The sequence below is a fragment of the Phocoena sinus genome, chromosome 16 (assembly GCF_008692025.1).
Source record: "Phocoena sinus isolate mPhoSin1 chromosome 16, mPhoSin1.pri, whole genome shotgun sequence".
Classification (NCBI taxonomy): domain Eukaryota; kingdom Metazoa; phylum Chordata; class Mammalia; order Artiodactyla; family Phocoenidae; genus Phocoena; species Phocoena sinus.
The window spans coordinates 56,206,942-56,233,146 of record NC_045778.1 but is presented as its reverse complement, the minus strand read 5'-3'; the positions used below and the strand labels follow the sequence as shown (position 1 = coordinate 56,233,146).

General features: G+C 41.4%; 1 protein-coding gene across 1 annotated transcript in view; it reads left to right on the top strand.

Annotated features, from left to right (window-relative positions):
- Window positions 1–14,743, top strand: part of GOT1 (glutamic-oxaloacetic transaminase 1) — a 33,317-nt gene extending 18,574 nt beyond the window's left edge. The window contains exons 3-9 of the mRNA XM_032608232.1: window positions 6,061–6,184; window positions 6,816–6,928; window positions 7,153–7,257; window positions 8,667–8,817; window positions 8,903–9,068; window positions 9,842–9,984; window positions 13,909–14,743. Coding sequence (XP_032464123.1) covers window positions 6,061–6,184; window positions 6,816–6,928; window positions 7,153–7,257; window positions 8,667–8,817; window positions 8,903–9,068; window positions 9,842–9,984; window positions 13,909–14,048 — 942 coding nt within the window. The 3' untranslated portion in view covers window positions 14,049–14,743. The remainder of the gene's footprint in view (window positions 1–6,060; window positions 6,185–6,815; window positions 6,929–7,152; window positions 7,258–8,666; window positions 8,818–8,902; window positions 9,069–9,841; window positions 9,985–13,908) is intronic.
- The last annotated feature ends 11,462 nt before the right edge of the window (window positions 14,744–26,205 follow it).

Here is a 26,205-nt window from a genome sequence, read left to right as displayed (position 1 = left end):
GACGATCCAAAACCCATGGGCTGTAGGAAAAGCAGTTCTAAGAGGGAATTTTATAGCTATACAAGCCTACCTCAAGAAACAAGAAAAATCTCAAATAAACAATCTAACCTTACACCTAAAGGAACTAGAGAAAGAAGAACAAACAAAACGCAAAGTTAGCAGAAGGAAAGAAATCATAAAGATCAGAGCAGAAATAAATGAAATAGAAACAAGGAAAACAATAGCAAAGATCAATAAAACTAAAAGCTGGTTCTTTGAGAAGATAAACAAAATTGATAAACCCTTAGCCAGACTCATCAAGAAAAAGAGGGACTGGACTCAAATCAATAAAATTAGAAATGAAAGAGAAGTTACAGCAGACACCGCAGAAATGCAAAGCATCCTAAGAGATTACTACGAGCAACTGTATGCCAATAAAATGGACAACCTGGAAGAAATGGACAAATTCTTAGAAAGGTATAACCTCCCAAGACTGAACCAGGAAGAAGTAGATAAAATGAACAGACCAGTCACAAGTAATGAAATTGAAACTGTGATTAAAAATCTTGCAACAGGGCTTCCTTGGTGGCACAGTGGTTGAGAGTCCGCCTGCCGATGCAGGGGACATGGGTTCGTGCCCCGGTCTGGGAAGATCCCACGTGCCACGGAGTGGCTGGGCCCGTGAGCCATGGCTGCTGAGCCTGCGCGTCTGGAGCCTGTACTCCGCAACGGGAGAGGCCAGAGCAGTGAGAGGCCCGCGCACCACAAAAAAAAAAAAAAAAAAAAAAATCTTGCAACAAACAAAAGTACAGGACCAGATGGCTTCACCGGTGAATTCTATCAAACATTTAGAGAAGAGCTAACACCCATCCTTCTCAAACTCTTGCAAAAATTTTCGGAGGAAGGAACACTCCCGAAATCATTGTATGAGGCCACCATCACCCTGATACCAAAGCCAGACAAAGATACTCCAAGAAAAGAAAATTACAGACCAATATCACTGATGAATATAGATGCAAAAATCCTCAACAAAATACTAGCAAACAGAATCCAACAACACATTAAAAGAATCATACACACCATGACCAAGTGGGATTTATCCCAGGGATGCAAGGATTCTTCAATATATGCAAATCAATCAGTGTGATACACCATATTAACAAATTGAAGAAGAAAAACCATACGATCATCTCAATAGATGCAGAAAAAGCTTTTGACAAAATTCAACACCCATTTATGATAAAAACTCTCCACAAAGTGGGCAGAGAGGGAACCTACCTCAACATAATAAAGGCCATATATGACAAACCCACAGCAAACATCATTCTCAATGGTGAAACACTGAAAGCATTTCCTCTAAGATCAGGAACAAGACAAGGATGTCCACTCTCGCCACTATTATTCAACATAATTTTGGAAGTCCTAGCTACAACAATCAGAGAAGAAAAAGAAATAAAAGGAGTACAAATTGGAAAAGAAGAAGTAAAAGTGTCACTGTTTGCAGATGACATGATACTCTACATAGAGAATCCTAAAGATGCCACCAGAAAACTACTAGAACTAATCAATGAATTTGGTAAAGTTGCAGGATACAAAATTAATGCACAGAAATCTCTTGCATTCCTGTACACTAATGATGAAAAATCTGAAAGGGAAATTAAGGAAACACTCCCATTTACCATTGCAACAAAAAGAATAAAATACCTGGGAATAAACCTACCTAAGGAGACAAAAGACCTGTATGCAGAAAACTATAAGACACTGATGAAAGAAATTAAATATGATACCAACAGATGGAGAGATATACCGTGTTCTTGGATTGGAAGAATCAATATTGTGAAAATGACTATACTCCCCAAAGAAATCTACAGATTCAATGCAATCCCTATCAAATTACCAATGGCATTTTTTACAGAACTAGAACAAAAAAACTTAAAATTTGTATGGAGATACAAAAGACTCTGAATAGCCAAAGCAGTCTTGAGGGAAAAAAATGCAGCTGGAGGAATCAGACTCCCTGACTTCCGACTATACTACAAAGCTATACTACAGTAATCAATACAAAAGACCCCGAATAGCCAAAGCAGTCTTGAGGGAAAAAAATGCAGCTGGAGGAGTCGGACTCCCTGACTTCTGACTATACTACAAAGCTATACTATAGTAATCAAGACAATATGGAACTGGTACAAAAACAGAAATATAGGTCAATGGAACAGGATAGAAAGCCCAGAGATAAACCCATGCACCTATGGTCAAGTAGTCTATGACAAAGGAGGCAAGGATATACAATGGAGAAAAGACAGTCTCTTCAATAAGTGGTGCTGGGAAAACTGGACAGGTATATGTAAAAGAATGAAATTAGAACACTCCCTAACACCATACACAAAAATAAACTCAAAATGGATTAGAGACCTAATTGTAAGACTGGACACTATGAAACTCTTAGAGGAGAACATAGGAAGAACACTCTTTGACGTAAATCACAGATCTTTTTTGATCCACCTCCTAGAGTGATGGAAATAAAAACAAAAATAAACAAGTGGGACCTAATGAAACTTAAAAGGTTTTGCACAGCAAAGTAAACCATAAACAAGACAAAAAGACAACCCTCAGAATGGGAGAAAGTATATGCAAATGAATAATTGGACAGAGGATTAATATCCAAAATATATAAACAGCTCATGCAGCTCAATAGTAAAAAACACAAACAACCCAACCTGGAAATGGGCAGAAGATCTAAATAGACATTTCTCCAAAGAAGACATACAGATGGCCAAAAAGCATGAAAAGCTGCTCAACATCACTAATTATTAGAGAAATGCAAATCAAAACTACAATGAGGTATCACCTCACACCAGTTAGAATGGGCATCATCAGAAAATCTACAAACAACAAATGCTGGAGAGGGTGTGGAGGAAAGGGAACCCTCTTGCACTGTTGGTGGGAATGTAAATTGATACAGCCACTATGGAGAACGGTGTGGAGGTTCCTTAAAGAACTAAAATTAGAATTACCATATGACCCAGCAATCCCACTACTGGGCATATACCCTGAGAAAACCATAATTCAAAAAGACACATGCACCCCAATGTTCATTGCAGCACTATTTACAATAGCCAGGCCATGGAAGCAAGCTAAATGCCCATCGACCGATGAATGGATAAAGAAGATGTGGTACATATATACAATGGAATATTACTCAGCCATAAAAAGGAACGAAATTGGGTCATTTGTAGAGATGTGGATGCATCTAGAGACTGTCATACAGAGTGAAGTAAGTCAGAAAGAGAAAAACGTATATCGTGTATTAACGCATATATGTGGAACCTAGAAAATGGTACATATGAACCGGTTTGCAGGGCAGAAATAGAGACACAGATGTAGAGAACATACATATGGATACCAAGGGGGGAAAGTGGCGGGGGCGGAGGTGGTGGTGGGATGCATCAGGAGATTGGGATTGACATGTATACACTGATGTGTATAAAATGGATGACTAATAAGAAAAAAGAATAAATCAATTAAAACAAAACAAAAAACCCTCCCCAAAACAAAAAAAAAAAGCTGAGCACAGGAAATATAAAAACTATGCTTGGGAATGTCTTTACTGATATCCACATGCACCTGTCACATATCCATGATAACTTTAAGTCCCTGCTTTAAGGGAGACCTTGCTCATTTGTATAGGAAGTATCAACATTCCTATACAAAGTGCTGAGGTATTTGAAATGTGAAATAATGAATAAAGTTGACATTCAGCTTAGCTGATGACAAATCCATAAAAAATGAATGTACATTTAGGTTACATCACCTTGGTCGAGATTTGCGTAAGGAATCCAGGTAGGTCACAGTGTAAAGCCCAAACCTTTAAGGTAATGGGAAGCAACAGGTACACACTGCTATATTTAAAATAGATAACCAACAAGGACCTACTGTAATAAATGAATGAATGAATGAATGAAATTATTAAAATAAAAAGAAAATAAAGTAATGGGAAGGGACCAGTGCTCAGGGCGGACCACTTTGAAGAACCACATCTGATGCACAGTGACCTTTTCCATCCCAGTCCACTGCCTTTGCTCCTCTCTGCAGTGGATGCCGTGCTCAGTCCCTCGTTTTCCTGAACGTCAACTTCACTTCTGTTTCACGTTTCAGGCGATGTTCTTTCACAGATGCTCAGATCTCTGAATATAGATAGAGCAGTGGGGAATAATAGTGATAATTGGTATTATTGCCTAGTTCCTAGCTTAAAGGGAACTTCTGCTCATGATTCAGTGTTCTTCATGAAGCTGACTTACTCATCATGGCTGGATCTTATTTTTTTTTCTTTTTAGTTATTTTTAGGAAGTCTCATTGCTTCTTTTTTTACCAAGCATTTATATCAGAAATAGCTATATTGTTTTCTCCTGTTATGATGATCATTTGGGTGATCATTTTCTCTATCTAGCAGCATGATAAATTTTATATTTCTTCTCTCTTTTTTTTAAAATAGGAGAAAATCGAAGTTTAATAACACATATACGTGGGAGAGGTCCAGGAAAACTGACTCACTCCTATATTTGTTAATAATCATGCATTCATGGGATGACTAACTTGACCAAGGGAGTATTTTTATATGCACTATTGGATTAATACTGTTCATCAGTATTTAGGAAGTTAGTATCAATATTCATGAAAGAGGTCTCTTTTTTTCTCTTTTTTTTCCCTTTGTCATCTTTCAGCATTGGTGTTGACGTTAGTTTTTTTACAGATTTTGGAAGCTTTTCTTCTTTAGGAAGATTTTTTTTTTTTACTTCTTTATTGTGGGAAATTTCAAATATATACAAAAGTAGTTAAAACTGTAATGAACAAACCCCCATGGATCCATCAGCTAGCTTCAACAATGATCTGTATTTGGTCAGTCTTGTATATTCCCCCACCCTCCCTGCCAAAACTGAATTATTTTATAGCAAATTACAGACATCTAAATATATTTTTTAAATTATTAAAAAATTTTCCAAATAATACATGAATACATTCTCCTTATTTTTTAAAAAAACAACTTGTAGATTAGGCCAAAGTCCCTTTGACCACTATTCCCACATCCTAGGCCCCTCCCCAGAGGTTGCTGCTGTTATCACATTGGCGTGTGTCCTTCCTTTTCAGTAGACATTCTTATGTGATCTTTCTCTTTCTTTCTCCTTTAGACATATTAAGCAACACGTAATTAATGACATTTCTCTACTGAAAGAGTTACGCTAAAACCTAATTAGAAGTGTGAAGGGGCAAAAGCAAAGATGTTTAGGCAGAACAACAGAAGTAGGGCCTAGTGACTAGATGTAGAGTGAGAAGGTCTGGATTTATACCCAGCTCTGCCGCTCACCAGCTGCGAATCCCTTGGCGAACCACTTCTCTGAATCAATTTCCTCATGTATAAATTGGGGATCTAGAACTTACTTTACAGGGCTGTGTGAGGGTCAAACAAGAATGTGTGTGAAGGTATTTTGTAAACGGTAAAATGTAGGACTTTTATTATTGCCCAGGTGAGGCCATTTTAAGATAAGAGGAAGCTTCAGGAGAGGAGAGTAGTATTTGCATATAACCTTTGTTCTGTGAGAACATTTCTAAGGATTAATAAGCCTTTGTCATAGCGATGAGAAAGGGCATTGCAGACTGATGATAGCAAGCTCGGAACATTATTTTACCGGCTTCTGTTGGAGGGCAGTTTTGATCTTGGGATGGGTGCAAAGGGATGAGTTTGCTTTGCAGGGCACACTCTAATGTGCCCGAGGTATGTCCTAGGGCCTAGGTATGTCCTCCACCTCTGTGTTCAGAGGGACACTCCTTTGGGGGCCAGACTTCCAGACTTCCTGGGTGAAGACCTGACCTTTCTGCTGAGTAGCTGGTAACTTTGAGCAAGGTGCTTCACTTCTTAGCCTTAGTTTCCTCGTTTGTAAACATGGGCAAATAATACTTTTTCATGTAGTTATGACATTTTATAGAGATAACACATTTAAGGAAGTGCTCATCATTACCATATTTTCCCTAATATTATCTGACCTCACCATTAAATAACCAGTGACCCTGCTTCTTCTCTTTCAGGTAGGAGGTGTGCAGTGTTTGGGGGGAACAGGTGCACTTCGAATTGGAGCTGAGTTCTTAGCGCGATGGTACAATGGAACAAACAACAAGGACACGCCCATCTATGTATCCTCACCAACCTGGGGTGAGTCCTGTAGCTGTAGCAAGAGGAGAAACAGAGAAGCCAGAGGCATTCTCACATACTGTGAGACAGCTATATTGATGAGGTCCTATGGAGGCACATAGCCCAGACTCTGGGGAGTGTGTGTGTTTTGGGAGGGCTGGTGGTAGCAGAGGAAGCCTTCCTGGAAGAAGTGGTTTCCGTGTTTAGACTTGAAGGATGAGGATGGGTCGGGGCCGGCAGGGAAGGAATTATCCTCATGAGTCTCACTGCTTACACTGAAAATGTAACCCAGCCCTGGATCAACTAACATGGGAATGGCTTGAGCAGTGGATTATGGTAGTACATGGGTAACCTGATGCTTAAATTCAGATTGGGACTACTTTATCCCAAGACTCTTGGTGAACTTGTGTTTTAGTGTATATTGAGCCTTCCCAGAGGAGGGAGGTCCCACTGTAGTAGGAGGTAAGTCAGCATGACTAGACTGGTCAAACTTGTTCTTGGTCACAGTCATTCCTCTCAATCTTAACCCCTCACCTCCATGTCACCCAGTGGATGTTGAGCCTTTGAGGGCCCTGGAAGCTGCCTTGAGTCCCTTCTGTTCATGCCTCCTTGTGTTTGTAAAACATTTAACATTTTACCCCTTTGCTTGCAGAGAATCATAATGGTGTCTTTATTGCCGCTGGATTTAAAGAAATTCGGTCTTATCACTATTGGGATGCAGCGAAGAGAGGACTAGACCTCCAGGGTTTTCTGAATGATCTGGAGGTGGGTTATTAGAAGAAAAAGTAGACAGAATGCTATGACGTCAAGAAGAGCAGGGAAAAGTCTTTGGATCAGTTGATAAGTGAGAGAGTCTGAGACACCCTACTCAGGCCAGATGGTGGTTGCTGAAATGGCACGTAAGGAGGGAGTACCTGCCCTCTGTGCCCCTGACTCTGCCCCCCATGTCCCTGCTGGTGTCAGAACTTACATAGCTTCCTTCTCCCCAGAAAGCTCCCGAGTTCTCCATCTTTGTCCTCCACGCCTGTGCACACAACCCGACTGGGACTGACCCAACTCCGGAGCAGTGGAAGCAGATTGCCTCTGTCATGAAGGTAAGTCTTTTCAGAGCATCTCTTAAAATAGTGTGTATTAATATTTGATGTATTCAACAGCAGTACCTATTTACGGAAGAATTTGGAAAAATGGAGAAAAGCCCAAAGAAAAAAATAAGTACTAACTATAAATTCTATTACCCAAAGAAAGCCACTGTTAACATTTTGATATACAGAATGTCAGGCTCTTTTCTTTTTAAATTTTTTTTTAGTGTAGTTATACATGACACGCATGGCTACGTCACAGTACAGATTGATTAAATCAGTTGATGGCCATTTCGTGCCCAGGTTTCTTACTCTTGTGAACAATATATGTAATAAATCTCCTTTTTTTTTTTTTTTTTTTGCGGTACGTGGGCCTCTTACTGTTGTGGCCTCTCCCGTTGTGGAGCACAGGCTCCGGACGCACAGGCCCAGCGGCCATGGCCCACAGGCCCAGCCGCTCCGCAGCATGTGGGGTCCTCCCGGACCGGGGCACGAACCCGTGTCCCCTGCATCGGCAGGCGGACTCCCAACCACTGCGCCACCAGGGAAGCCCCTAAACCTCCTTTTTATTATTTCTTTGGGATAACTTTCTACACTGGAATTTCTAGCTCAAGGTGTATATATTCTTCATTAACATGTTTAAAGAATACTTCTTGATAAACTATTATGTACCAGGTGCCATAGGAGGACAATAGTGAACAAAGCAGAGGTGGTCCCGCCCTCAGAGCATACAGCCGGTTTGGGGAGACAGCCACGTACTGTGAGACAGCTGTGTTGATGGGGTCCTATGGAGGCACATAGCCCAGACTCTGGGGAGTGCGTGCATTTTGGGAGGGCTGGTGGTAGCAGAGGAAGCCTTCCTGGAAGAAGTGGTTTCCGTGTTTAGACTTGAAGGATGAGGATGGGTCAGGGCTGGCAGGGAAGGAATGTTTCCTGCAGAGGGAAGAGCACCATCAAAAGCCCAAGGCAGAGGTCATGGTCCATATGAGGAAGTAAAAGTAATTCGTGGTACGGGCTGGAGTTCCAGGGGAGGGGGCGAGTGAGTGATGAGGCTAGAGAGGTAAATGGGGGCCAGGTCCTGTGCTGAAGCCTCGGACTTTATTCTGAGGGCAGTGGGGAGCCCCTGGAAATCTTTGATGTCATGGAGTGACATGATCAGATGTGCCCTTGTTGGCAAAGCAGCATCGTGACACTCTAGGACAATATACTTAAAAAAATAAGGTTTACCGAAGTTAGATTTGTTGGTTGGTATTTAGGTGAACAGAGAAACAGATGTAAAGTGGAGTTGGATGCAGAAAGGAAAGAGGTAGGAGAAACGGACAGGATGAGACATTCCTTCCAGGCACCAGTTGGGGAAGGAAGGCCGGTGTCTGAGGTTGGTTCCAGGAGGATTTCCTGCCCTGACTCACTTTCCTTCCTCACAGCGCCGGTTTCTGTTCCCCTTCTTTGACTCAGCCTATCAGGGCTTCGCATCTGGCAACCTGGAAAAAGACGCCTGGGCCATTCGCTATTTTGTGTCTGAAGGGTTCGAGCTCTTCTGTGCCCAGTCCTTCTCCAAGAACTTCGGGCTCTACAGTGAGTGCTCTCATGAGTTACAGCCCAGCTGCCCCAGCCTCGCCGCCCCCGGAGCCCCAAGGCTGATTCTCCTCCTTCCTTTTAGATGAGCGAGTGGGGAATCTGACCGTGGTTGCGAAAGAACCTGATAGCATCCTCCGGGTCCTTTCCCAGATGGAGAAGATAGTGCGAATTACGTGGTCCAATCCCCCTGCTCAGGGAGCACGAATCGTGGCCCATACCCTCTCTGACCCTGAGCTTTTTAATGAATGGTAAGGGGCTCAACGCCGATGGGCGAAGCGTGGGGATGCAGAACAGCGATTGTCCCATTACATTTAACTGTCTCTTCCTTTTATGCTGGCAGAGGCAGGACAAAAATACTTGAACCTCTTTTGAGTGTCAGTTATTATTTCTGTAAAATAGGGCTGACACTTACACATGTGTGTAACAGAGCACTGGGAACATAGGAAGGAGGCCCTCAGTGAATGGGAGTTTCCCCCACTCTCCCACCACCCAGGCTTCTTCCCCTTAAAGTTGGGAAATACAGGGAGGAATTTCTGATAGAATAGAATATCTAACTCCAAGTTAGTGCAACAATTTTGGGGCTCTTCATTCTTATCTAATTTATATATTTTTCGTCTTATTTTGAAACAGTAATTTTTTTGTAGTAGCTAAATCTGCAATCTCTACTTAATTACACCTGATAAAATATATTATCCTGTCTCAAGCAGCACCTAGCTGAAGAAAATATATTATCCTGTCTCAAGCAGCACCTAGCTGAAGTCTGAGTTAAAACATAAGTGGTATTACAGCCAGTATACCTAAGACTAGCCATAAACTCTATCAGTAAATAAAGTCCTTTCCTTCTTCCTAGTAAGTCTATCTCTCTGGTCTCCTTATCCACCCATCCAGGCATCCACATACCATAATAGGCAGGTTGTGATCATGTTTTCAGCTTACAGATTAAATTACATTTAAAAAATGTTTCTGTTTTCGTGTACCATCTCTCCTGTGTGGATTGGTATTCATATTGCTGTCCACTCAGGACAGGTAATGTGAAGACAATGGCTGACCGCATTCTGACCATGAGATCTGAGCTCAGGGCACGATTAGAAGCCCTCAAGACCCCTGGAACCTGGAACCATATCACGGAGCAGATTGGAATGTTCAGTTTCACCGGGTTGAACTGTAAGTGGCCCCACCGCCTCGAATTCTCACTGTTGGACACAGCACTCCTCACAGCCAGTGTTCTTGGGCTTGGCTCCCTTAGCTGTTGCCCATTTGGTCAGCTATGACTTTGAACCAGAACAAGTTAGATTTTCTCAGTGTGCCCCGCCCATCTCCTGGACTGCTTGGGTCTCAGAAGAGCATTGTTGTGGTCTACCCTCCAGAACATAACTCAGATATTTTCATTTTTATGGGCTTGGGAAGTGGCTCAGAGCCAGCTGGGAAGTAACAAGATTTGTACCTTGGAGCCTTGATTTATGAAACATCTTTTATAAATGCTTAGGCACCTTTTGGGTTTTCCTTAAGTATAAATATTACATATGATTATCGAAGAACCTAATTTCTTAACAGGTCTTTCCTAGTCTCCAAGCATTGCCTAGGTTACAACATTCTCTTTTCACTTCATAAATAAGAATTTAGATTGGTAGTTGGAATTAAAAGTCAGTTGACAGTCTAGCAGGCAGCCATGCACGATCTTGGTCCGCCGTCAGTAGGGTGTATCAGTGATTGGCCATCCCTTCTGATGATAGAGGACTCATTCATTTAATAAGTAATTCCTGAGCACCTCAAGCCAAGCCACTGGTTGCGTGGTGCAGATATGACCTCCCTGTGGAGCTTGTGTCTGAGTGGCTCAGGGGACAGATGTGTGCCTTTGGGTAGTCAGTAGAACCTCAGGTACTGGGAGGTACTATAAACCAGGGCCATCAGAGTGCCTGTTTGAAATGGGCTCAGAAAAAAGCCAAAAGAAAGGTGGTAAAGATTGTATATTGCAGACTCACTGAAACACTTTGGGGTAAAATGAGGCTAACCAAGAAAGTAAACGGATAGCTCAGTTAGCCTTTGGTGTTCTCACAGTTCTGGAATGGGGAATTAGTTCACTTAATTAAGGAAAATCATCCTTATACAATTTTTAAGATATTAAGTGTAATGGAAATGGTGTTTAGTAGTAATATTCTTTTTTTTTCCCCAGCCACATTTCTTTTATTTTTTTAAATAAGTTTATTTATTTATTCATTTATTTAATTTTTGGCTGCATTGGGTCTTCCCTGCTGCACGCGGGTTTTCTCTAGCTGCTGAGAGCAGGGGCTACTCTTTGTTGCGGTGCGCGGGCTTTTTGTTGTGGTGGCTTCTCTTATTGCAGAGCAGGGTGTCTAGGCATGCGGGCTTCAGCAGTTGTGGCTCACGGGCTCTAGAGCGCAGGCTTAGTAGTTGTGGCGCACGGGCTTAGCTGCTTGTGGCATGTGGGATCTTGCCGGACCAGGGCTCGAACCCATGTCCAGTGCATTGGCAGGTGGATTCTTAACCACTGCGCCACCAGGGAAGCCCTTTTTTTTTTTAATTTATTTTTTTATGCAGCAGGTTCTTATTAGTTCTCTATTTTATACATATTAGTGTATACATGTCAATCCCAATCTCCCAATTCATCCCACCACCACCACCCCACCACTTTCCCCCTTGGTGTCCATACATTTGTTCTCTACATCTGTGTCTCTATTTCTGCCTTGCAAACTGGTTAGTCTGTATAATTTTTCTAGATTCCACATATATGTGTTAATACACGATATTTGTTTTTCTCTTTCTGACTTACTTCACTCTGTATGACAGTCTCTAGGTCCACCCACACCTCTACAAATGACCCAATTTCGTTCCTTTTTATGGCTGAATAATAGTCCTTTGTATATATGTACCACATCTTTATCCATTTGTCCGTCGATGGGCTTGCTTCCATGACCTGGCTATTGTAAAGAGTGCTGCAGTGAACACTGGGGTGCGTGTGAGTAGTAATATTCTAAGAGCTCACAAGGTGGGGATGTCCTCCCATGAAGTATCCATATTGTCCCACTCTCCAGAGTAGGAAATTAGTTTTATTATGAAGTGAAAAGTGGTGAGAATAGACCTGGGCTTATAACATAAAGTTATACTTTTAGAACTTGGCATTATTTACCCTTTTTAAAAACAGGGTTTGTTTTTTTTTCCTTCCGACATTTTATTAGGAAAAATTTTAAACCATACAGAAAAGTTAGAGGACTTGACCCCATGTGCCCGCCACATAGTTTCTACAATTCTCATGTTGTGGTACTTCCTTTTCTACATTTTATCTATCAGAACAGGGGCTTTCATCCTGAAATATTTTTAAAATTGGGTATGCCTATATTGGCCTTTTCTAGGGAAAGAGTCCCTAACTTTACTAGCTTCTCAACTGTGATACTCCCTTTCCCCATAAAAGTAGAGAAGTTTCATTTCTATTTAAGAAAATGGGGCGGGAGCCCTGTAACCACAACATCTACCTCTGGGGCATAGACTTTACAAGGTGCTGTGCCCGTGGCTCTGTTGATGTCTGAGGTTAGGCGCTCTTTCCTTGGATGGCTGTAATTCACATAGTTAAAGCCGATCAGGGCTACTGTGAAGGTGGCTTTGTTTGGAGGGGCCCAAAGGTAGCACTGAGTACAGGGGTCTAGGTTTTTCACTTCCATACAGAGGCAGTATAGTATCCTGGGCTAAGAGCTGAGAGCCGGGAGTTATACTGCCTACCTTAAAATTCCAGATTCACAGCTGACTAGCTGTGTGACATTGGGAAGGTCATTTAACTTCCATCTATGCCATCTGTAATATGGGGGCGATAAGGTTATTATCAAGATTAACTGAGCTAATATAAAGTGCTTAGAACACTGCCTGGCACCTAATGTTTGCTCCTCTGATGATTATGATTTTATTACTGTCTTAGTCTGCTTGGGCTGCTATAACAAAATGTCATAGACTGGGTGGCTTAAACAACAGAAATTTATTCCTCACAGTTCTGGAGGCTAGGAGGTCTGAGATCAGGGTGCCAGCATCAGCAGGTTCTGGTCGGGTTTCTCTTCCTAGCTTGCAAGTGGCTGTCTTCTTGCTGTATCCTCACATGAAGGGGGAGAGAGAGAGAGCGAGCTCGTCATGAGCAAGCTCTCTGGTCTCCTCTTATAAAGGTCACCATTCCCATCATGCATGCTTACCCTCGTGACCTCATCTAAACCTAACTACCAGCCAAAGGCGCCACCTCCTAATACCATCGCAATGGGGCTTAGGGTTTCAAAGTATGAACTTTGGAGGGACACAAACATTCAGTCCATGACAATTATTATTATCCTGATCCCTCAAATTGATGGTGCCTTAAGGGTGCTAATTACTTAGGGGAAAAAAATCAGCTAAAATTCTCTCATGGTTTTGCAATAAAGCAAAAAAAGCTCTAGAGATTGTGGCAGAAGGGAAGTACAGGCAGTCCCTTCCCATTACATACAGCAGCGTTTCTGCAAACTCATGGGAAAACCCTCCTGTGTGTGTGTGCGTGTGAATGAGAGCTGAGATGTGCCAGGCCCGAGAGGTCTCTGCAGTGTTCAGCCTGCGGGTTCACACACACAGCATTTATCCAGCAACGCTCATCTCAGGGCCTTGTCCAATGTACTGTGAAAATGAAATGTCAAAGGGAAGTTGCTCTGGGTGCTCAGGCTTAAACAAATACAGGTGAAGGAAGAGATAAACAAAGCACTTCTTAACCAGTTTTTCATATCAATGGATCGTTCTTAAGTCTATGGGTTTGGTTGAGTGGATAGGGTGTCCCGGTGAACGTAACCTCCAAGGTTTGGTTGGGAGGTAGTCCCAGATTAAAATTCTCATCAGGAAGAACCATGTTAAACTTGCTGGGGATTAGGAAGTTAGCTCATAAGAGTAGTTTCCAGAATCTGCTGAGCGTATTTCTCACTGTGTCAGGTGGACAAAATAACTCCTATTGTTTTGCTTCTCTGTGTTAGGGGGAAGAAAGGAAATTGTCATTGTAATGGACTCTCTGGACCTCCATTACTTAAAGGATTCCTACTGCTCTGATTATGTATCTCTTTTGGTTTTCAACAGCCAAGCAGGTTGAGTATCTGGTCAATGAAAAGCACATCTATCTGCTGCCAAGTGGTCGGATCAACATGTGTGGCTTAACCACCAAAAACCTAGATTATGTGGCCAGCTCCATCCATGAAGCAGTCACCAAAATCCAGTGAAGAAACACCACCCAAACAAGCACCACCAAAGCGGTCCTCTGTCTCGTGTATTCCCTGCCTGCACAAACCTGGCTGTACACATCACAACTAGATTAGAGACTACTGAGGGACAGAAAAGCTGTTCTGGTGAGGTGATTTCTGTTTAAGCTGGCCCCACGGGAAGAGAACATCTCTTGAAAGGAAATGGGCATCTGGGATTAGAGCCCGTTTGGAGGCCAGAGCAAATTAAGGCTTTTATTTGAGAAGAATAAAAAGGTACTTTGATGATGAAATGTAGATGTCTTGCCCCCTTGCTGGAAGCAGGAGTATTGCCCATGTCACTCGTGTGCTCCTGTGTGTTGCTTTACTCTGTACAAATTCGAGTCCCAAAGATCAAGTTGTCCGAAGAGCCAGGTGTGATTGTGGGTGTCATTTGTGTCATTAAAACTCGTCATCTCGATCCAGAGTGTCTGTCTCCCTGCTCTTTCTGCATGGTTGTGTCCCTGTCCCTAAGCTTGAGTTCTTTAGAGTGACCAAGGTAAGAAATATATTTATATCTCACCCACACATTTAACTGACATGAAAGTTTCACAAAACAATATTTACCCTTGCTATGTGTAATGCATTCTGATATTTTCTATTCTATTCTATTCTATTCTATTCTATTCTATTCTATTCTATTCTATTTCACTAAAGTAATAAAGTGAAAGTGCTGATTGAGGCCCATGGACTTGATTTTGTCATCTGCTAATGGGTTGTAACCCATGATTTAAAGTGAATGCTGGGGCATACAGAATGGACTTGAGGACATGGGGAGGGGGAAGGGTAAGCTGGGATGAAGTGAGAGAGTGGCATGGACATATATACACTACCAAATGTAAAATAGATAGCTAGTGGGATGCAGCCGCATAGCACAGGGAGATCAGCTCGGTGCTTTGCGACCACCTAGAGGGGTGGGATAGGGAGAGTGGGAGGGAGATGCAAGAGGGAGGGGATATGGGGATATATGTATGCATATAGCTGATTCACTTTGTTATACAGCAGAAACTAACACACCATTGTAAAACAATTATACTCCAATAAAGATGTTAAAAAAAAAAGTGAATGCTAGAGTGGGATTTACCAGTTGCCAAAGAAAAAACTAAAATGTATTCCTGCAGTCTGCCTCCCTTTAGTGAACTCACCATAACACAGCCCTTTGACAGTTTTGTTCTTCAGAGGCCAGCCATCTTCATATGTTACTTAAGAAACTGAACTTCATGGATTCATAGAAGGGTTGACATCACTCAGGGTGATTCTAGAACCCAGTCCCTCCCACTGTAGTTGGAGTACCTCTTTGTCTATTGAAACGATTAGAGCCACTTAAACATAGATCACATTTTCCAAGGAGTCCAAGGGACTCTCCAAATGATGATTTAGTAGAATTTGAGTCTTACTTAAAACAAGAGGGTCTACTAATTGGTGTCTTAAAATACTGAAAAATAATTCTTGTTATGTTAACAGGATCTGCCCCTTTTTAGGATGCCTTTGAGTTGTTATAAAATCCTACAGTCTTTTTTTTTTTTTTTCCAAACTGGAAGAATATATTTGCCATGCACATAATAGACAAAGGATTACTATTCAGAATTATAAAGAATTACTGTTATACAGGATTACTATCTGGGATTTTTAATTTTAATTTTTAAAATCCTACAAATTAAAAGAAAAATACAGATAAAAGAAAAATGAACAAAGGATACGAACAGGTAATTCAGAGGGAAAACTCAAATCAATTATAAACAATGAAAATGTTCTGAACATCGCTAGAAAAAATGGAAATGTAATGAAAGTAACAGGATACTATTTTACACTTAGATTGGGGAAATGGGAAATATGGGACAAATGTGTTGGAGATCAATTTGGCAACATTTTGAAAAGCTGAGGATGTGTGTACTTTACAATCAAGGAATCGTATGCACTTTATGTATGCACGTTAGAGAAACTCACTTGTGCACCTGGAGAGAGCCATGAGAGTGACCAGGGAACAGTGTAACAGTGAAGAGATGAAAACACAAGTGTGCATCAGTAGGGGGTACATCACCCCACATCCAGTACAGTCACAGGACTGGACATGGCACCAGAGCTGTGTGTGTCAATGAGGGTAAAGCTCACACATAATTTTGAGCGGATGAAAGGTGAGATGAGATGCCGTTTATGACACCATTTCTTAAAATGGGCTGCATATTGCAGTTGCTTATGAATACATACATATGTAATAAAAATTTTAAATATAGGTAGGAAAGGTACACATCAATCTCAGGAAAGTGGTTACCAGTGAGGAGAAAGGGAGTGTGACGGTGAGGCGCTTAACCTGTAACTGTGATATTTTCTTTAAAAATTATGTATCTAAAAGAAATACGAGGAGAGGATTTATTAAATGTTAATAAATGTTAATAAAATTAACATTTACTGAATACAATTTGCCATTGTCAGGCACTATTGTAAGCCCTTGTATGTATCGGTTCACTTAATCCTCAACAATAAATCGGTGTGGTAGGTACTAATGTTATCATCACCCTTTGCAGAGGAGAAAAGAAGCATAGTAAATCAAGTAACTTGCCTAATATTAATATTAGTCACATGACTAGTAGGTGCTAGGATTTGAACCTAAGAAGTCTGGGTCCAGAGTCCATAAGTTTAAGCTATTACTCTACCCTGTTGCTGTGCCTTATTCTCTCTGAATCTCCTAAAGCAGGAAGGGCGAGTACGGAGCAGTTCTCAGGGGCTCAGAGCATAGCCTGTGATTCGCTCAGCGTCAAGGGCAGAGTAGCCTACATGGCCTTCTCTGTCAGAATTCAGTCTTTCTAAAGCCTAATCTGGAACTCTGTGATTCCAAAAGGTACAGGGTGGCCACGTTCATCCGAGGCCGCCTCCTACACCTGCCTCTCCCTCAAAATACCTGTCTGTTCAGTCTTCCACTCTTCCCTGTCAGGAAGAGGGAAGACACTCCTCACCAATTCCTTCTTCAGGATCTGCCAGGAATGGGACACCATATATCTCCTCATGGCTCCTGAGTTGGCAAATGGCACAACAGCCCCTTTGCCTTTCAAGGGTAGAACCACAAATCTTTCCCCAAGAATCCAGTTGTACTAGAAATAAAGTTTCCTTAGTGGCAAGGTAAGAGCTCCTCTCCATTCCTCATATCTGACCAACAGTGGCTGGAAGCCTTGTTTGGACAGATCTCATGTCACAATGGAGGATTCTGGAAGGAACAGGGGGCAGTGGGAAATAATTGGAATCTGGGAATCTAATGTTTACTGAGAACTCATAGGCATTATCTTAGTTAATCCTCACAACTACTACAAATAACCCAGAGGGACTTCACACCTAGTCCTTACATGAGGCTGAGGCTCAAAGTAGCTAAATGACTATGAGTCATGGGGCCATCTTAAAGTGGGAGGCTTCTGGACTGGAGGTGGGGGCACCCAACACCTCAGCCTGGGGACCACTCTGAGGCTTAGAAACGAACCCCTGGAGTGTAGGTACAAGGCACTATCCTGTAAATCTTGTTAAGTCAGCAAATCAGGAACACTCCGTGTTGGGCTGCACACCACAGGCCTGCAAGCCCTGTACTTACCCAGCCTCAAGACCGAAGAAATAAAATCCTACAGTCTTGAAGGACGATCAGGGTCTTAGAAATCATTAACTCCAGCCTCTCTCCCAGTGCAAGAGTCTCTTCTATATTGTCCCTGACTCATCACTTTTAACTGGGGTGGGTTGGGTTCTTTCTTTTTTTTCTTTTCCCACAGCACGTTTTACATGCTTACATTAAATTATATGTTATTTATTTTTAATTTTATTTATTTTTTATACAGCAGGTTCTTATTAGTTATCTATTTTATACATATTAGTGTATATATGTCAATCCCAATCTCCCAATTCATCCCACCACCATACCCCCCCCCCCACCACTTCCCCCTTGGTGTCCTTATGTTTGTTCTCTACATCTGTGTGTCTATTTCTGCCCTGCAAACCAGTTCATCTGTACCATTTTTCTAGGTTCCACATATATGCATTAATATATGATATTTGTTTTTCTCTTTCTGACTTACTTCACTCTGTATGACAGTCTCTAGATCCATCCATGTCTCTACAAATGACCCAATTGCGTTCCTTTTTATGGCTGAGTAATATTCCATTGTATATATGTACCACATCTTCTTTATCCATTCATCTGTCGATGGGCATTTAGCTTACTTCCATGACCTGGCTATTGTAAATAGTGCTGCAGTGAACATTGGGGTGCATGTATCTTTTTGAATTATGGTTTTCTCTGGGTATATGCCAGGTAGTGGGATTGCTGGATCATATGGTAATTCTATTTTTAGTTTTTTGAGGAACCTCCATACTGTTCTCTATAGTGGCCATATCAATTTACATTCCCACCAACAGTGCAAGAGCGTTCCCTTTTCTCCACACCCTCTCCAGCATTTGTTGTTTGTAGATTTTCTGATGATGCCCATTCTAACTGGTGTGAGGTGATACCTCATTGTAGTTTTGATTTGCATTTCTCTAATAATTAGTGATGTTGAGCAGCTTTTCATGCTTTTTGGCCATCTGTATATCTTCTTTGGAGAAATGTCTATTTAGGCCATCTTCCCATTTTTGGATTGGGTTTGTTTTTTTACTATTGAGCTGCATGAGCTGTTTATATATTTTGGAGATTAATTCTCTGTCCGATGATTCATTTGCAAATATATTCTGAGGGTTGTCTTTTCGTCTTGTTGTAGTTTCCTTTGCTTTGCAAAAGCTTTTAAGTTTCATTAGGTTCCATTTGTTTATTTTTGTTTTTATTTCCATTACTCTAGGAGGTGGGTCAAACAAGATCTTGCTGTGATTTATGTCCAAGAGTGTTCTTCCTGTGTTTTCCTCTAAGAGTTTTATAGTGTCCGGTCTTACATTTAGATCTTTAATCCGTTTTGAGTTTATTTTTGTGTATGGTGTTAGGGAGTGTTCTAATTTCATTCTTTTACATGTAGCTGTCCAGTTTTCCCAGCACCATTTATTGAAGAGACTTTTTTCTGTTGTATATCCTTGCCTTTGTCATAGATTAGTTGACATAGGTGTGTGGGTTTATCTCTGGGCTTTCTATCCTGTTCCATTGATCTATATTTCAGCTTCTGTGCCAGTACCTCATTGTCTTGATTACTGTAGCTTTGTAGTATGGTCTGAAGTCAGGGAGTCTGATTCCTCCAGCTCCTTTTTTTTCCCTCAAGACTGCTTTGGCTATTCTGGGTCTTTTGTGTCTCCATACAAATTTTAAGATTTTTTGTACTAGTTCTGAAAAAATGCCACTGGTAATTTGATAGGGATTGCATTGAATCTGTAGATTGCTTTGGGTAGTATAGTCATCTTCACAATATTGATTCTTCCAATTGAAGAACATGATATATCTCTCCATCTGTTGGTGTCATCTTTGATTTCTTTCCTCAGTGTCTTAATATTTTTCTGCATACAGGTCTTTGGTCTCCTTAGGTAGGTTTATTCCTAGGTATTTTATTCTTTCTGTTGCAATGGTGAATGGGATTGTTTCCTTAATTTCTCTTTCTGATCTTTTGTTGTTAGTGTATAGGAATGTAAGAGATTTCTGTGCATTAATTTTGTATCCTGCAACTTTACCAAATTCACTGATTAGCTCTAGTAGTTTCCTGGTGGCATCTTAGGTTTCTCTATGTATGGTATCATGTCATCTGCAAACAGTGAGTTTTACTTCTTCTTTTCCAATTTGTATTCCTTTTATTTCTTTTTCTTCTCTGATTGCCATGGCTAGGACTTCCAAAACTATGTTGAATAATAGTGGCAAGAGTGGACATCCTTGTCTTGTTCCTGATCTTAGAGGAAATGCTTTCAGTGTTTCACGATTGAGAATGATATTTGCTGTGGGTTTGTCGTATATGGCCTTTATTATGTTGAGGTAGGTTCCCTCTCTGCCCACTTTGTGGAGAGTTTTTATCATAAATGGGTGTTGAATTTTGTCAAACGCTTTTCCTGCATGTATTGAGAAGATCATATGGTTCTTCTTCAATTTGTTAATAAGATCATATGGTTCTTCTTCAATTTGTTAATATGGTGTATCACATTGATTGATTTGCATATATTGAAGAATCCTTGCATCCCTGGAATAAATCCCACTTGATCATGGTGTATGATCCTTTTTTTTTTTTTTTTTTGCGGTACGCGGGCCTCTCACTGCTGTGGCCTCTCCCGTTGTGGAGCACGGGCTCCGGATGCGCAGGCTCAGCGGCCATGGCTCACGGGCCCAGCTGCTCCGCGGCATCTGGGATCTTCCCGGACTGGGGCACAAACCCGTGTCCCCTGCATCGGCAGGCGGACTCTCAACCACCGCGCCACCAGGGAAGCCCTGTATGATCCTTTTAATGTGTTGTTGGATTCTGTCTGCTAGTATTTAGTTGAGAAGTTTTGCATCTATATTCATCAGTGATATTGGTCTGTAATTTTGTTTTTTTGTAGTATCTTTGTCTGGTTTTGGTATCAGGGTGATGGTGGCCTTGTAGAGTGAGTATGGGAGTGTTCCTCCTCTGCAATTTTTCAGAAGAGTTTGAGAAGGACGGGTGTTAGCTCTTCTCTAAATGTTTGATAGAATTCACCTGTGAAGCCATCTGGTCCTGTACTTTTGTTTGTTGGAAGACTTTTAATCACAGTTTCAATTTCATTACTTGTGATTGGTCTGTTCATATTTTCTATTTCTTCCTGGTTCAGTCTTGGGAGGTTATACCTTTCTAAGAATTTGTCCATTTTTTCCAGGTTGTCCATTTTATTGGCATAGAGTTGCTTGTAGTAGTCTCTTATGATGCTTTCTATTTCTGCAGTGTCTGTTGTAACTTCTCCTTTTTCATTTCTAATTTTATTGATTTGAGTCCTCTTCCTTTTTTTCATGATGAATCTGGCTAAGGGCTTATCAATTTTGTTTATCTTCTCAGAGAACCAGCTTTTAGTTTTATTGATCTTTGCTTTTGTTTTTATTTCATTTATGTCCGCTCTGATCTTTATGATTTCTTTCCTTCTGTTAACTTTGGGTTTTGTTTGTTCTTCTTTCTCTAGTTCCTTTAGGTGTAAGGTTAGATTGTTTATTTGAGATTTTTCTTGTTTCTTGAGGTAGGCTTGTATTGCTCTAAACTTCCCTCTTAGAACTGCTTTTGCTGCATCCCATAGGTTTTGGATCATCGTGTTTTCATTGTAATTTGTCTCTAGGTATTTTTTGATATCCTCCTTGATTTCTTCAGTGATCTCTTGGTTATTTAGTAACGTATTGTTTAGCCTCCATGTGTTTGTGTTTTTTATGTTTTTTCTCCCCTGTAATTGATTTCTAATCTCATAGCATTGTGGTCAGAAAAGATGCTTGATATGATTTCAATTTTCTTAAATTTACCAAGGCTTGATTTGTGACCCAAGATGTGACCTATCCTGGAGAATGTTCCGTGCACACTTGAGAAGAAAGTGTAATCTGCTGTTTTTGGATGGAATGTCCTGTAAATATCACTTCAATCTATCTGGTCTATTGTTTCATTTAAAGCTTCTGTTTCCTTATTTATTTTCATTTTGGATGATCTGTCCATTGGTGTAAGTGAGGTGTTCAAGTCCCCCACTATTACTGTGTTACTGTCGATTTCCTCTTTTATAACTGTTAGCAGTTGCCTTATGTATTGAAGTGCTCCTGTGTTGGGTGCATATATATTTATAATTGTTGTATCTTCTTCTTGGATCGATCCCTTGATCATTATGTAGTGTCCTTCTTTGTCTCTTGTAATAGTCTTTATTTTAAAGTCTCTTCTTTCTGATATGAGAATAGCTACTCCAGCTTTCTTTTGACTTCCATTTGCATGGAATATCTTTTTCCATCCCCTCACTTTCAGTCTGTATGTGTCCCTAGGTCTGAAGTGGGTCTCCTTTAGACAGCATATATATGGGTCTTGTTTTTGTATCCATTCAGGGAGCCTGTGTCTTTTGGTTGGAGCATTTAATTCATTCACATATAAGGTAATTATCGATATGTATGTTCCTATTACCATTTTCTTAATTGTTAACAGGTTTTTTTTTGTAGGTCCTTTTCTTCTCTTGTGTTTCCCACTTAGAGAAGTTCCTTTGGCATTTGTTGTAGAGCTGGTTTGGTGGTGCTAAATTCTCTTAGCTTTTGCTTGTCTGTAAAGCTTTTGATTTCTCTGTTGAATCTGAATGAGATCCTTGCTGGGTAAAGTAATCTTGGTTGTAGGTTCTTCCCTTTCATTACTTTAAATATATCATGCCACTCCCTTCTGGCTTGTAGAGTTTCTGCTGAGAAATCAGCTGTTAACCTTATGGGAGTTCCCTTGTCTGTTATTTGTCATTTTTTTCATGTTGCTTTCAATAATTTTTCTTTGTCTTTAATTTTTGTCGATTTGATTACTATGTGTCTCAGTGTGTTTCTACTTGGGTTTATCCTGCCTGGGACTGTCTGTGCTTCCTGGACTTGTGTGGTTATTTCCTTTCCCATGTTAGAGAAGTTTTCTACTATAATCTCTTCAAATATTTTCTCTGGTCCTTCCTCTCTCTCTTCTCCTTCTGGGACCCGTATAATGCGAATGTTGTTGTGTTTAATGTCCTAAAGGTCTCTTAGGCTGTCTTCATTTCTTTTCATTCTTTTTTCTTTATTCTGTTCTGCAGCAGTGAATCCACCATTCTGTGTTCCAGGTCACTTACCCATTCTTCTGCCTCAGTTATTCTGCTATTGATTCCTTCTAATGTATTTTTCATTTCAGTTATTGTATTGTTCATCTCTGTTTGTTTGTTCTTTAATTCTTCTAGGTGTTCTTTAATTCGTCTAAGTCTTTGTTAAACATTTCTTGCATCTTCTCGATCTTTGCCTCCATTGCTTTTCCGAGGTCCTGGATCATCTTCACTATCATTATTTTGAATTCTTTTCCTGGGAGGTTGCCTATCTCCACTTCATTTAATTGTTTTTCTGGGGTTTTATATTGTTCCTCCATCTGGTACAAAGTCCTCTGCCTTTTCATCTTGTCTGTCTTTCTGTGAATGTGGTTTTCCTTTCACAGGCTGCAGAATTGTAGTTCTTCTTGCTTCTGCTGTCTGCCCTCTGTGGGTTGGGTTCTTTCAATGCTTGGTGAAACATCCCATTCTACTGATGGAGTAATTTCATTACAAAGATCTTTTCCCTTGATCCAGAATTTGATCTCCAACTGTCCTACTCACCCAGTCCCCCTCTTCTCTTCCTTTAAACCACAGACACTAATTGTACTGGCACTTCTAATTGATGACTTTTCAAATATTTGAGAATAGCGGTTGTTATCCCTTGTTTTTGCTTCTCCCTGTGAAACTCCTCCCTCCAAGATTGTGCAGTGTTTGAGCACAGATTATGGTTTCCAGATCCTTTACCACCCGGCTGGCTCCCTAGCAGTCCTTCAGAAAACATGTGCAGGTGCATGATTGGGTCTAGTGGATGGGAACAGATTTCAAGTGATGAGATGACCTTGCACTCAACTCTTCATTACTTTCATTCTATTTTTCTTTCTGTCAATATTTGTTCTTCCTATTTAAATATGCTTGCCCTTCATAAGGGAAGAATAACAAAACTGGAGTCGAATGATTCTACATTTTGTCAGTCTTCTATCATTCTTCTGAAACACAGCTTTAAACCATGAATTCTCAACAAGGGTGATAGTACCCCTTAGATAGGGGCTAAAAATTGGTTCATGGGGACAAAGAAAGTCCGAGATATTAAAGTGGTTTTGTAGTTCTGCAAAGCACAATCTTACTTGACAAAATCTTATTTCTGGGTACTTAATTTCTCTTGTTGGGGAGAATTTGAACTTAATTTTTGTCTTTAGGGGGATTGCTAATGAAAAACCGGTTGAAAACACTTCTTTAAGTCAAAGTATACCTACCAAAGTTCTCAAATGTTTTTAGTATTTAAAAAAGCCCCAATCTCAGGAGTTCCCTGGTGGTCCAGTGGTTAAGAATCTGCCTTCCAATGCAGGGGATGTGGGTTTGATCCCTGGTTGGGGAACTAAGATCCCACATGCCATGGGGCAACTAAGCCTGCCTGCTACAACTAGAGAGAAGCCCATGTGCCACAACTAAGACCTAACTAAGCCAAAAATAAATAAAAGCCCCAGTCTCAATAGGAATCTGCCTTTCTTCATTCTCTTCTTACATATATTCCGAACAGCGTGTTCTTTTTCCCCACGAGCGGGGGCTCTCAGCAAGTCTGGGAAAAGCCAGGCTAAGTGAGTTACACAGGTTTCTTTGCTGCAGGGCTTCTCGGCACCTCTCACATGCAGGAACGCTCATTTCTTTCTCAAAATCACCCTGGAAAGGAAGTTTCACAGCCTGCCCTCTTTTACAGTCTATGAAATAGGCTGGGAACAGTTAGGTGAATTGCTCAAGTTTCCATGGCCAGTAAGTTGCGGAGCCTAGGGGTATGAGTGCTTCCTCGCAAGCGTGGACCAGTCCTGCCTCTGAGGTTCACAGTGCACACCTGCTTAGCACAAGACCTGGCACATAAAACCCTCAGCAAAATAGTTGTATCATTTATTTACTGTTAATGAACTTAACAGCCTATGGAGGCTCCTGGGAAGAATCATGGGTCATACTGGTGCAGGTCACTCGCTAATTGTCCTGTGTGGTGGTTGAAGACTTTGGTAGTAGGTGTCAGATTCCAACCCTCTGCAAAGACCTTAAAAACCCCAACACCTGTGCCCACCTGTCTGGCTGTCCCCTCGCTCCTGCCTTGGTTTAAAACTCATCGATAAGCTCTGCCCACTCCCTCGTTCCTTTTTCCAGCCTTTGGTTGGAAAGTGCTGAAATTAGGCCACCTTTGCTCCTCTCCAAAGGGCCTACAGAAGTGAGCCAGTGTGACCAGCACGTTGTCTCAAGTGCTAGACTGGGTTTTGGCCTCCAGGACCTTGAACTTAGAAGGCACCCAGCCCAGTGCCTTGCACATCACGGGGCTCTGGCAAACGCCAGCCCTTCTCGTTATCATCCTTGTGCTTCTTCCTTGTCCAGAAGTCACACTCTTGCTTCTCATTTGGCTTTTACTTTCCATTCCTGGCATTTGTTCTTGCAACATCTTACCCATCTGATATCCCAAAGCAGAATGCGAGGGCTTTTCTGTAACCTTACCTGCAACCTCACACCTGGTCTCAAGAGGGGTGCCTCTTTAGGCAGGTGGGCCTCAGGTAAGATAATTATGTGTGCACCACCCACCCTGCACCTCAAATGAAACCATGTCAGAACACTGAGATGCCGGGGCAAGGGAAACAGCCACATTCCAGGAAAAGCATTTTTATTTTATTTAAAAATTATTTACAGTTTATTGAGCCTTCACAAATGCTTTATTTTAAAATCCTCTTTTTTTTTTTAAATCTGAAGAAAATCTTGGGTTGGGGTGGGGAATAGGGACGGGAGTGGTGACAGGCTCCTTAGGGATTTTGCAAAGGGATGGATTAATGCAACAGCAGTGGTGTAAGGGGTAATGAAAGGAAGACTAGACAGGCAGGCCCCCTCGGGCCAGTGGCCAGCTGGGCAAGATGACTGCATGATGGCAGTCGTTGTTTGAAACTCACTGTATACTGGTTTGGGTTGGAGCACCCAGCACCAAGGGCTGACACTTTGCCTATTTCTACCAGGCAAGAGCAGGTGTTGGGGGTGGGTGGTAGCTGTGAGTTATCTACAAGAAGTCATGCACTGCTGAGCCTCAGGCAGAGCCAGGCAAGGGATGTGAAGTCGATAATACATTGATGAAAGAGGCATTTCCAGCTGGAAAGTCTACTTCCACATGCTGTGTCCCTCCTGTTGGCAACACCTGCTCTGGTCTGGTGGGGGAGGGGGACCAAGTTATGTCGGGTGTAGGCTGTACAGCACCACAGGGTGTGTCAGGGGTTTCTGACGACTTCCACGTGGTGGGTGCCAGCTTTCCCTATCGATTTGATGGACACTTGAGAAGAATCTGTCTCAAACTAACCAGTATTCACTTCACTCTGCACTGCAGAAACTCTGGGCTGAAAGTTCCACTAGTTAAAATAGTGGGTTTTAACACTTTGTGGGTCTGAGACCTTTGAAAATCGTATGAAAGCTTTAGCCCTCTGGAAAACACACATAAGAATGCAGACACTGGGCTTCCCTG